Source organism: Trichosurus vulpecula, chromosome 3 (assembly GCF_011100635.1).
Source record: "Trichosurus vulpecula isolate mTriVul1 chromosome 3, mTriVul1.pri, whole genome shotgun sequence".
Classification (NCBI taxonomy): Eukaryota; Metazoa; Chordata; class Mammalia; order Diprotodontia; family Phalangeridae; genus Trichosurus; species Trichosurus vulpecula.
This window is the reverse complement of record NC_050575.1, coordinates 6,249,078-6,262,202: the sequence shown is the minus strand read 5'-3', so window position 1 is coordinate 6,262,202 and position 13,125 is coordinate 6,249,078. Positions and strand designations below refer to the sequence as shown.

Genomic DNA, 13,125 nt, shown 5'->3' with positions numbered 1-13,125 from the left:
TATGAAAAAGAAAAAAAGGAGAAGACAAAAAAATGTAGTAAAACCAGTTATTACATTGAAGAAGTAACATCGTACGCAATAGGCCGCGCCTCTGGACTCACGCTCCCTCAGAGTTGTGGGGAAGGGATTTAAAGAAACATCTCTCTCATTTAGGGCCAAGCTCAATCATCACAATATTGCAGCGGTGATTTTTTATTTTATTGCTATTCTTTATGTTTAAATTGCTCTAACCGTTGCTTACATTATTTTCCTATTTCTGCTGTTTCGCTTGGCATGAGTTCATAGAAGTATTTGGTTTGTCATGTCTTACAGCATAGCGATGTTCCATTAATTCATGTACCAAACTCCCCAGTCATTGTGTTCTTTGCTACCACAAAAAGGGCTGATAAAAATATTTTGATGTTTCTCTTTTTGTCATAGACTTATTCCAAATTATTTTTCAGAATTTTATCATTTTACAGCTTGACAAACAATGCGTTAGTGTGTCTCTTGTGAGAAATAGCTCCTTCAGGCTGGGGACGAGTGAAGGTAAAAGCCAAGTTTATTGTGCAACTGCAGTGGCAGGTGCAATATGCACAACCTATAGAAGCAAAAGCAAACTTTCCATACCTGTTTCCAGCTGCAGAGTCCCTCCCCTGTTTCCCCATTGACTGAGTATTACAGGGTGTACAACTCCTGATAAGCCTATTACACAGCTTCCCTTGATATGCCCTCCCTCCTGCCACATGCATTGTATGACCATTAAAATGACCTGTTACTCCTTCCAGAGGAGCATGAGTATTCCAAGCAAGGCTTAACTTTTACCCTACTTAACTGACTTCTAGCCTCAAAACAGGATGAAACCAGTTGGATCCTGCTTCTCCCTTTATCTTCCGCGTGAGACATAATTCCTCTATTATATCTCCCATTCTACTGACTGTTATTCTGAATTTATGGAGACAAATTTCCCTGTTATATCTCTCAGTTTCCCCTTCTGCTAGAAGGTATTCTAGCACTAATCTATGTTGATGGTCTCCTGGGTTAAAGGCCGTGTCCGTAATGGCCACAGGCAGAGAAATACTCTTAGCTTCCTGGGTCCCTTGTTATTGAGGCGGCTATTCCTGGGTTTACTTAGAGAACAAAGTGGAGAATTTTGCTCTTACGTATGCTGATTAGCCTGATGAGTGCAAATGTTTAATCAACATCCTCCCACTACTTTCTTCACAATCAATTTATTTGCCTGCATTCCTTGAAAGTCAAAGACTTTCTGGTATGTATGGACCCCTAGGTTTTGTAAATCACAAATTACTTGATTTCTGTGGAAACAAAAGTTTTAATCATTACTTACACCTCTCTTTTCTACAGCCCCTCCAACAGTGAGTATTTTGTTCTTTTGTCATCTTGCCAATTTGCTGACTGTAATGTGAAGTCTTAGGGTTATTTTTATCTGCATTTGTCTTACTAGTGTTTTTTTTTTTTTTTTTTTTTTTTGCTTTTTGGCAGGGCAGTTGGGGTTAAGTGACTTGCCCAAGGTCACACAGCTAGTACAAGTGTCAAGTGTCTGAGGCCGGATTTGAACTCAGGTCCTCCTGACTCCAGGGCCGGTGCTCTACTCACTGCGCCACCTAGCTGCCCCGTCTTACTAGTGTTTTAAGGCATTTTCTTAAAAGTTTGCAGGCTTTTGGAGAACTGTTTGTTACTATCCTTTGACCACTTCTCTATTGGGAAAGGACTTTTGGAATTATATATTTCTTTCGTCTTTATATCTGTTAACCAAAAAAAAAAATCACAAGTCTGTGAGACATGTGTTGCAACTTATTTCAATTTTACAATTTTTCTCTTATTACAAGAGAAATGAACATGTGTGTGGAACTCCAGGTGCCAGGAGTTCACAATCCAAACAAAATCTTGCCTATTTATGAAATTTCAACAAAGAGAGGAAGAGGAACAGCAGTCTCCTCCTAAATGGGAGTGGCATGGGAGGAGAGAAGGAGCAGTAGGGGTGAGGAAAGGACTAATTGCTTCCTGAAGGGGAGGAGACTATGATGGTATGCTTACCTATAAGGGTCCCAACTGCTTACAAACAGTTTTTTCATTCTGGTGCAAACTGACTGGGGCCTGTCTTGACTCCTAAGGACACACTGCGAGTCCAGTTTGGGGTGCTCAGGGGGAACTTTGTCCTTGACAGATTGAGGGCCTCCTGCATTCTCTAGGTCCATTGTTTCAGGAAAACATGGCAAGTCAAGAAGACTAGTTCAGGGGGCCATTACATATCTTAGCTGTCATACTCTTTCTCAGACGCATCTGATGCAAAATTTTTTCCCCTGTTAACTTTTATTTATATGTCCTGGTAATTTTGTGCAAAAGCTTTTCAATTTCATGTAATTGAAATGAGCTGTATTATCTTTGATATTTGTGTTTGACCCTTGTTTAGTTAAGAATCCATCCTTTATCCATAGCTATAAAAGATATATGATCTTCTGCTTCTCATGTTTTTATGGTAAGATCTCCAGTATCCCATTATTCTAAAATATGTTTTGTCAATACTCTATTCTTTCTCTCTTTTTTACATAGCTATCACTAGTCACCAAATCCCTCTCCACCAAATATAATCCCTTCTGTTGTTACAAGTAAGTGTAGGCAAGGCAAAACAATTTCACTCATTGACTGTGTCTGGAAATTTATGTCTCTGTAACTGTAGTTGAGGGATTCTTAACCTGGGGTTAGATTTCAGGGGGTCTGTGAACTTGGATGGGAAAAAAATTTACACTTGAATTTAAAAATAATTGGTTTCCCAAAAAGGAAAAGGACTTATATGTACAAAAATATTTATAGCAGCTCTTTTTGGGGGCAAAGAATTAGAAATTGAGGGGATGCCCATCAGTTGGGGAATTGCTGAACAAGTTGTAGTATGTGATTATGATGGAATGCAGTTGTACTGTAAGAAATGGTGAGCAGGATGTTCTCAGAAAAACCTGGAAAACCTTGCATGAGCTGATGCAAAGTAAAATGCACTATGTACAAAGTAACAACAATATTGTAAGATGATTAGCTGTGAATGACTTAGCTATTCTCAGCAAATACAACTTTCAAGGACTTATGATGAAAAATGCTCTCTGTCCCCAGAGAAAGAACTGATAGTGTCCGAATATAGACTGAAACATACTTTTTTTTTTTTTACTTTATTTGTCTTGGGGTTTTTTTTTGTCTGTGTTTTCTTTCACAACATGACTATTATGGATCTGTTTTGCATAACTGCACATATATAACCTAAAAAAATTAGTTTTCTTTGTAATCTTATGTATTTTATTTTATTCATTTAAAAACATTTGGAGAAGGGGTCCATAAGCCCCATCAGACTTCTGTTGCAGGTAAAAAATGAAATGACTGAGGAAACAGAGGTTCTACTGTTTGAGCGTATCAGTTTATTAAGCAATATATGCCAGTTGTTCAACAAACCAGGACCAGACCTCTTCTGCTTAGGACTGGACCCTGAATACAGAGACAGACAGATTTTTTTTTCCATTAAAAACAATTAAATAAGACCAGTTAGTTAAAAGAAAACAATACATTAGGTAATCTGACTCCTAATTGGATGAAAGATTAGGGACTTTCCAAGTTGGGAGGGGGAGAGTGAACAAGCGCCATTCTGTGAATTCAGAAAAAGAAATCCCCGTCCTCCCATGTGTCTGCAAGCAGTTAAAGGAATATGGAAATAATAACTGGTTGATCAGTATGGGGCTGGTTTTCAGATAAGACATATGGGTTGCTTGAGATACACAGTTGTGAGAAAACTCCTTGCATCAACCTTTGCATCTGGCTGGGTTTCTGGTCATCATAGCCCAGGGTCTGTAATAAGCAGCAGGTGAAGGGAGGGCGGCTGCCCAGCCACACAGGACCCAAGCACTGAGGGCCAGCTTCAAACAGTACAAGTCTTTTTCCCCCCAAGTCCCACAATTGAGTAAAGTTTTCTCACAAGATAGAAGTGGGACTAGACCTGTAATTGAATAGAAAGGGAAATGAGCTAGCTCCAGACAAGATGGAGTCAATGTAGTTCACTTGAACACTTCCCACAATTTACCACTTACTGTCCTAATTGCCTCAATTCTCCCACTACTAAAGAAGCATGTAACACAGAAGAGGTTAAGAATCCTTACTCTCATCCAGTCCTTCCCCTTTCTCCCACAAGTTCATCTGAACTCATAATTGGTAGTGATTACAACACTGAAGTCTTTCAGTTGTTTACCTTATTCTAGTCATGTATGTTTTTTGCTCATTGCACTCTGCATTAGTTTATGCAGTCTTCCAAGGTTTCTCTGAATGCTTCTTTTTCATTATAAGGTGTAATCATATTTGATTACATTTGTATATGTTTATCCACTTTCCAATTGATAGGTGCCCACTTTGTTTCTAGTTACTTGCTACAACAAAAAGTTCTGCTGTTATTTTTTTGCACATCTATCTCCTTTCAGTCTGACGTTGGTATAATTCCAAATTGCTTTTTAGATCAGCCTAATACACACCTCTAACAACATTCATTGATAGTGTTTTCCTCCCACTGTCCCTCCAGCAATTTCAATTTTACTTTTTTTTTTTTTGGTCACCCAGGTAGCTAAGTAGTGCATTTAGATAGAGCACTGCACCTGAAATCAGGAAGACCTAAGTTAAAAATTGACCTCAGACATTTATTCGATGTGTGACCCTGGACAAGTCACTTAACCTCTGTCTTAATGGCACCTATTTCCCGGGATTGTTGTAAGGATAAAATGAAATGCTTTGCAAATCTTTTTTTTTTTTTATAATTAAGATTTTTTATTTTTAGTTTACAACACTCAGTTCCACATAATTTTGAGTTCCAGATTTTCTTCCTCTCTTCTCCCCCTGTCCATCCCCAGGACGGCAAAGAATCTGATATATCTTAGACATATAACTTCACGTTGAACTTATTTACACAATAGTCAAGTTGTAAAGAAGAATTATGACCAACGGAATGAATCAGGAGAAAGAAGAAACAAAACCAAAAACAAACAAAAGAGAAAAAAAACCAAAGGAAAAAAAAAGGAGAGCAAACAGTGTGCTTCAATTTGCATTCATACTTCATAGTTCTTTCTCTGCATGTAGATACCTCTCTCCATCACGAGTCCTTTGGAGTTGTCTTTGCACCTTATATTGCTGAGAAGAGTGAAGTCTATCAGGGTTAGTCGTCACAGAATCGATACATCTGTGGTTGTGTATAATGTTCTCCTGCTACTGCTCCACTCACTGAGCATTATATTGTGTAGGTTTTTCCATGTTATTATGAAGTCCGTATTATCCCCATTTCTTATCGCACAATAGTATTCCATTCATATACCACAACTTGTTCAGCCATTCCCCATTTTGTGGGCATCCCCTTGATTTCCAATTCTTTGCTACTACAAAAAGAGCTGGTATAAATATTTATGTACATATGGGTCCTTGTCTCACTTGTGTGATCTCTTTGGGATATAACCCTAGAAGTGGTATTGCTGGGTCAAAGGGTATGAACATTTTTATAGCCCTTTGAGCATAGTTCCAAATTGCTCTCCAGAATGGCTGGATCAGTTCACAACTCCACCAGCAATGTAACAAGTGTTCCAATTTTCCCACACACTCTTCAGCATTTATCATTTTCCTGTTTTGTCATTTTAGCCAGTCTGACAGGAGAGATGTGGTACCTAAGAATTGTTTTGATTTGCATTTCTCTGATCAGTAGTGATTTAGAGCATTTTTTCATATGCCTATAGATATCTTTAATTTCTTCCTCTGAAAACTGTCCATATCCTTTGAGCATTTCTCAGTTGGGGAATGACTTGCATTCCTATAAGTTTGACTCAGTTCCCTGTATATTTTAGAGATGAGGCCTTTATCAGAGGCACTGTTGTAAAGATTTTCTCCCTGTTTTCTACTTCCCTCCTAATCTTTGTTGCATTGGCTTTTTTTATACAAAAACATTTCAATTTAACATAATCAAAATTATCCATTTTGCATTTTGTAATGTGCTCTATCTCTTGTTGTGTCATGAATTCTTTGCTTTTCCATAAATCGGATAAGTAAACTATTTCTTGCTTTCCCAACTTGCTTATAGTATTAGCCTTCAATCCTAAATCATGAACACATTTTGACTTTGTTTTGGTATATGGTATAAGATACTGATCTGTGCCCAGTTTCTGCCCTACCATTTTCCAATTTTTCCAGCAGTTTTTGTGAAATAGTGAATTCTTAGCCCAGAAGCTGGATTCTTTGGGTTTATCAAAGAGTAGATTGCTATGGTTGTTGACTTCTCCGTCTTGTGTACCTATCCTATTCCACTGATCCACGACTGTTTCTTAGCCAGTACCAGGCAGTTTTGATGACCGCTGCTTTATAGTTAAATATCTGGTATGGCTAGGCCACCTTCTCTAGCATTTCTTTTCATTAATACCCTAGATATTCTAGACCTCTTGTTCTTCTAGATGAATTTTGTTATTATTTTATCCGGCTCTATAAAATAATTTTTTGGTAGTTCGATTGGTATGGTACTGAGTAGATAGATTAATTTAGTTAAAATTGTCATTTTTATTATATTAGCTTGGCCTATGAGCAACTGATATTTTTCCGTTTATTTAGATCTGACTTTATTCGTGTGAAAAGTATTTTATAATTGTATTCATATAGGGCCTGGGTTTGTCTTGGCAAATAGATTCCCAAATATTTTATAGTGTCTATAGTAACTTTGAATGGAATTTCTCTTTCTATGTCTGCTGTTCGGCTTTGTTAGTAATGTATAAGAATGCCGAGGATTTATGTGGGTTTATTTTATATCCTGCAGCTTTGCTGAAGTTGTTTATTATTTCAAGTAGTTTTTTACTTGATTCTGTAGGATTCTCTAAGTAAATCATCGTATCATCTGCAGAAAGTGATAATTAGTTTCTTCTTTGCCTATTTTAATTCCTTCAATTTCTTTTTCTTCTCTTATTGCTACAGCTAATGTTTCTAGTACCATATTGAATAGTAGGGGTGATAATGGACATCCTTGTTTCACCCCTGATCTTATTGGGAATGCATCTAGCTTATCCCCATTACAAATAATGCTTGTTGATGGTTTTAGGTAGATGCTATTTATAATTTTAAGGAAGGCTGCATTTATTCCTGTGCTTTCTAGTGTTTTTAATAGGAATGGGTGTTGTATTTTGTCAAAGGCTTTTTCTGCATCTATTGAGATGATCATATGTTTTCTGCTAATTTTGTTGTTGATATGATTAATTATGCTGATAGTTTTCCTAATGTTGAACCAGCCTTGCATTCATGGAATAAATCCTATTTGGTCGTAGTGTATTATTCTTGTGATAAGTTGCTGCAATCTTTTTGATAATATTTTATTTAAAATTTTTGCGTCAAAAAAATTATTTTGCATCAATATTCATTAGGGAAATTGGTCTGTAATTTTCTTTCTCTGTTTTGACTCTTCCTGGTTTGGGTATTAGTACCATATTTGTGTCATAAAAAAGAATTTGGTAGGACTCCTTCACCTATTTTCCCAAATAGTCTGTAAAGTATAGTAATTAATTGTTCTTTAAATGTTTGATAAAATTCACATGTAAAACTGTCTGGCCCTGGAGACTTTTTCCTAGGGAGTTTATTGATGGCTTGCTCAATTTCTTTTTCTGAGATGGGGTTATTTAGGGATTTTACTTCCTCTTCTGTTACCCTGGGCAATGTATATTTTTGTAGATATTCATCCATATCCCTAAGGTTGTCAAATTTATGGGCATACAATTGGGCAAAATAATTCCTAGTTATTGTTTTAATTTCCTCTTCATTTTTGATACTGGTAATTTGGTTTTCTTCTTAATTTTTTTAATCAAATTGACCAAAGGTTTATCAATTTTACTGTTTTTTTCATAAAACCAGCTCTTTGTTTTATTTATTAATTCAGTAGTTTTCTTGATTTCAGTTTTGTTAATATCTCTTTTGATTTTCAGTATTTCTAATTTGGTATTTAATTGGGGATTTTCAATTTCAATTTCAATTTGTTCTTTTTCTAGCTTTTTCAGTTGCATGCCCAATTCATTGATCTCCTTTTTCTTTATTTTATTTTATTTATGTAAGCATTTAGAGATATAAAACTTCCCCTAAGAACTGCTTTTGCTGCATCCCAAAAGTTTTGGTATGTTGTCTCATTATTGTCATTCTCTTTAATGAAGTTATTAATTGTTTCTCTGATTTGTTCTTTGGCCCACTCATTCTTTAGAATTAGATTATTTAGTTTCCAGTTAATATTTAGCTTATTTTCCCCTGGTTCTTTATTGCAAATAATTCTTATTGCATCATGATCTGAAAAGTGTGCTTTGACTACTTCTGCCTTTCTGCACTGGATTGTGAGGTTTTTATGCCCTAGTACATGGTCAATTTTTGAGTATGTGCTATGTACCACTGAGAAGAAAGTATATTCCTTTTTATCCCCATTCAGTTTTCTCCAGAGGTCTATCATATCTGCCTTTTCTAAAATTCTGTTCACCTCCTTAACTTCTTACTTGTTTATTTTGAGGGTAGATTCATCACGTTCAGAGAAGGGGAGGTTGAGGTCTCCCATTATTACAGTTTTGCTGTCTATTTCTTCATGTAACTCCCTTAACCTCTCCTCTAAGAATCTACAAGCCATACTACTTGGGGCATATATGTTAATCAATGATGTTGCTTCATTGTTTATGGTGTTTAGCAGGATGTAGTGTCCTTCCTTATCTCTTTTAATTAGATCTATCTTTGCTTTTGCTTTGTCTGAGATTAGGATTGCTACCCCTGCTTTTTTCACTTTAGCTGAAGCACAATATATTCTATTCTAGCCTTTTACCTTTACCCTGTGTGTATCCCCCTGTTTCAAAGTGTTTCTTGTAAACAGCATATCGTAGGATTATGGTTTTTAATCCATTCTGCTGTCTGTTTCTGTTTTATGGGAGAATTCATCCCATTCACATTCACAGTTATGATTACCATCTGTGCCTTTTTCTCCATCCTGTTTCCCCCCATTTATGATTTTTTCTCCCTTTCCCTTTCCACTCCTCAACAAAGTTTTGCTCTTGACCACTGCCTTCCTCAGTTTACCTTCCCTCATGATTCCCCTCGCTTATCTTCCAGTTTTCCACTTGCTACTTCTTCCCTCCCTTCTCACCATCCCCCTCTCTTTTTTTTTTTCCCCTTCCGCCTCCTACTGCCTGTAGGACAAGTTAGATTTCTATACTTATCAGGGTGTGTTATTCCCTTGTTGAGCCAAATCCGATGAGAGTAAAGCTCAGACACTGCTCTTCTCCCTCCCTTCTTTCCCTCTACTGCAATATGTTTTTGTGCTTCTTCATGTGATGTAATTTACTCTTTTCTACTACCTCCTTACCTCTTCTCCCAGAACCATCCCTTTATATCTCTATAAATATATTTTTTGTCATTATGTCAGTTGTTTTATACTGACATCCGTAGTCTGTGAATATCCCTTTCAGTTGTCATAGTAAGTACACTGTTCTTAAGATTGACAAAATAATCTTATATAAGGATGTAATTAATTGGCCTTATTGATTAACTAGGTTCCCCCTCCCCCCCCATTTACCTTTTTATGTCTCTCTTGAGTTTTGTATTTGGAGATCAGATTTTCCATTGAGCTCCGGCCTTTTCATCAGGAAGGTCTGGAATTCCCTTATTTCATTGAATGTCCATCTCCTTCCCTGGAAAATTATGCTCAGTTTTGCTGGGTAGTTGATCCTGGGTTGTAGTCCAAGCTCCTTTGCCTTTCGGAATATTGTATTCCAGTTTCTCCTGTCATTTAATGTAGAAGCTGAAAGATCCTGTGTGATCCTGACTGTATTTCCGTGATATTTGAATTGTTTCTTTCTAGCCGCTTGCAATATTTTCTCCTTGACCTGGTAGTTCTGGAATTTGGCGATAATATTTCTTGGAGTTTTCAATTTGGGATATTTTTCCGGGGGTGATTGATGGATTCTTTTGATGACAATTTTGCCCTGTGGTTCTAGGACCTCTGGGCAATTTTCTTTTAAGAATTTCATGGAAGATACTGTCCAGGCTCTTTTTCATCATAGCTTTCAGTTAGACCAATAATTCTTAGATTGTCTCTCCTGGATCTATTTTCCAGGTTGATTATTTTTCAATCAGATATTTCACCTTTTCTTCTATTTTTTCATTTTCTAGATTTTGTTTGACTGATTCTTGATGTCTCATAGAGTCATTAGCTTCTTCTTGCCCAATTCTAATTTTTAATGTTTTGTTTTCTTCCTTCGTCTTCTCTATTTCCTTTTCCATTTGGTTGATTTTACTTTTCAGTGAGACACTTTCTCTGTTTATATTCTGATTTTCCTTAACCAATTCCCTGATTTTTCCTTTTAAAGATTTGCTTTCCTCAATGAATTTTTTTTCCTTTTTTCTCATTTTTTCTTTTACCTCCCTAATTTGGTTTTTAAAGTCCTCCTTCAGTTCTTCCAGGGGTGCTTTTTGGTCTGGAGACCAGTTCGTTTTCCTTTTCAGATTTGGGTGTAGTGTCCGTGCTGTCCTCTTCTGAGTTGGTATTTTGGTCTTCCCTGTCTCCATAATATGAGTGAATGGTCGTTGAAAGCTTCTTAACAATTCTTTTTCATGGTGTTTTTTTTTTTCTCCCCTCCTGGTTTCTGAAGTGGATCTCTGTTTCTGAGGCTCAGGGGTCTCTGTCCCAAGTTTCTTGTGTTGGGATCTAACTTAATATGTTATGGCCTCTGATTTCATGAGGTGTGGGGGAGGGGCGGTCTGCCTGCTGGGAGTCTCCTCTTCCTCAGGACTGCTCTACAGCAGGGGTGGTCTCAGCTCATGTCTGTGTTGGTGTCCGCCACTTCCCCTGGCTGTGCAAAGCCAAGTCTGGGGTCCTGGTGTTGATGTTAGTTAGCTCCACCCCCTGGGGCTCAGTTACTCTTGTTCTGCTAAGGTGAGGGCTGCTGGGACACCTCTCTCCCTGCACTAGTCTCCTTCTGCTACTACAGGAAGGGTCCTCTCTCCCACTTCTCTCACTACTGAAGCCCCCCTTCTGGCTCCTCTATTTCTCCTGAGGTTTTGTTCTTTGGGTTTATTCAAGGGAGGGATATGAGCCGTTTTACCTGCACATCCTGGCTCCCGGAAGTTCAAGAAGGTGAGTTTCAAACCTTTAGACTGTGGGTTGGAGGCCTCTGGGCTAGCTGCTCCCCTGGCGTTTTGCTCACCCAGTGCTCTCCCAGACCCACAGCCGGACTCCTCTGCTGTTCCCCATTGGTTTGCTCTGGTGCTGATCCGTGTGCCTGGTGCTCCTACCCCTCTCAGTCTACTAGTGGCTTCTAACTTACAAATCTTTAATTTGCGCATTTTAACTGTATAAATGCTAGTTATTTTTCATTATTATTATCATCTTTGCCAATCTGATGAGTGTGAGGTGGAACTTCAGAGTTGTTTAAACTTGCATTTCCCTTATTAGTGATCTGGAGCATTTTTTATACTGTCATTGATAGTTTACATTTCTTCTTTTGAAAATTGCCTGTTCATCTTCTCTTGACTATCGGGAATGACTCTTGCCCTTTCTTATGTATCTGTATAATTCTCTTCATATCTTGGGATATGAAGAGAAACTTGTTGCATATGTTTTATCCAGTTAACTTTTCCTTTCTAATTCTCACTGCATTGGTTTTGCTTGTGGAAAAAGTTTTCAATTTTATGTAATGAAAATATCCATTTTCTATCCTTTGAACCTCTCTTTCCCCTTTTTAGTAACTCTTTTACCCATAGCTGTGAAATATATTTCCTTCATTAATTTGTTTGTGCTGTGACTTTATATCAAGTCATGGATTCATTTGGAGCTTATTGTGATAATTGGTGTGAAGTGTTGGTCTAAACCTAATTTCTGTCAAACTGCTTTCTGGTTTTACCAGTAGTTTTTGTCAGATAGGGAATGATTACCTCAGTAACTGATGCTTCTTAGCTTATGAACGCAGTGCTGCTGTGCTTCTGAGTCTTGTTTACCTAATGTGTTCCGTTGATCACTTTTTAAATTTTTTTAAATCCAATTCCAAATTGTTTTGATAATTACTACTTCATGCTGTAGTATTGATGGTGCCTGTTCTTTCTACTTCAAAAAAAGTTTCTCTTGATGTATTTAACTTTTTGTTCTCCCAAATGGATTTAGTTCTTTTTTTTTCTCTAGTTCTATAAACTAGTTCTGAGGCTTTTGTATTTTGGCATGACACTGTACCTGTAAATTAATTTAATTTAGGCAGCATTGTAATTTTTAATATATTAACATGACCTAACCATGAGCAGTTAATACCTGATTGTCTTCTCTTCTGCAAAAAAGTTATTTTGTAGTTATATTCATATAATCCCTTTGTATGTTTTGGGAGGAAGACTCCAAGATGTTTTATGCATTTTATAGTTATTTTAAATGTAATTTTACAGTTAGCTTCTTGTTACTTTTTTCTTTCAACATGCTATAATTCAACAATACTGGCTGAGGAACCATATTGTTCCCCTCATATGATATTCCATCACCCATCTCCACACTTGTGTACTGGCTTTCCCCCATATCTGGAATGCCCTTCCTTCTTCCCCCCCATCTATATCTATTAGAATCCATAATTTCTTTCAGAACTCAGCCTAGGAGTTAACCTTTTTTATGAAGCATTTCCTTGGCCCTGTAGAGGCTAGTACTCTTCCCAAACTACTTTGTATTCATTTTGTCTGTCTTCTGTATATACTTGTACATGTATATATGCTCTCTAGATGCAGAATCTTTTTCCTTTCTATCTCCAGTACTTAGTCCAGTGCTTGGCACATAGTCAGTGGTTAATAAATACTTGTTCATGGATTTATTGTTTTTTTCTTCCATAGCAACTGGTTCTGAGCCTATGTATTGGTCAAGTTTCATGACTAGCAGCATGCAACTGGCAAAAGAATGCCTTAGTCATAGATTAACAGATGAACAAGGGGATGGATCACAGCCTTTTGAAGGACTTGAAAAATTTGCTGAAACCATAGAAACAGGTTTGTTCTTAATTTCTTTGTTGTGTCTTAAAAAACATGTGTTGACGCCTTATGTATTTGTATTTCAGTCATTCCTGGAAACCCTATCTCACCTTCTAGACTGAACCCTCC

At 37.2% G+C, this 13,125-nt stretch overlaps 1 protein-coding gene across 1 annotated transcript in view; it reads left to right on the top strand.

The window, feature by feature from the left end:
- The window catches only part of ATG2B (autophagy related 2B), a 138,762-nt gene that overhangs the window by 14,567 nt on the left and 111,070 nt on the right, over nt 1-13,125 (top strand). Inside the window, exon 3 of the mRNA XM_036748867.1 lies at nt 12,862-13,014. Within this exon, the coding sequence (XP_036604762.1) occupies nt 12,862-13,014 (153 nt within the window). The remainder of the gene's footprint in view (nt 1-12,861; nt 13,015-13,125) is intronic.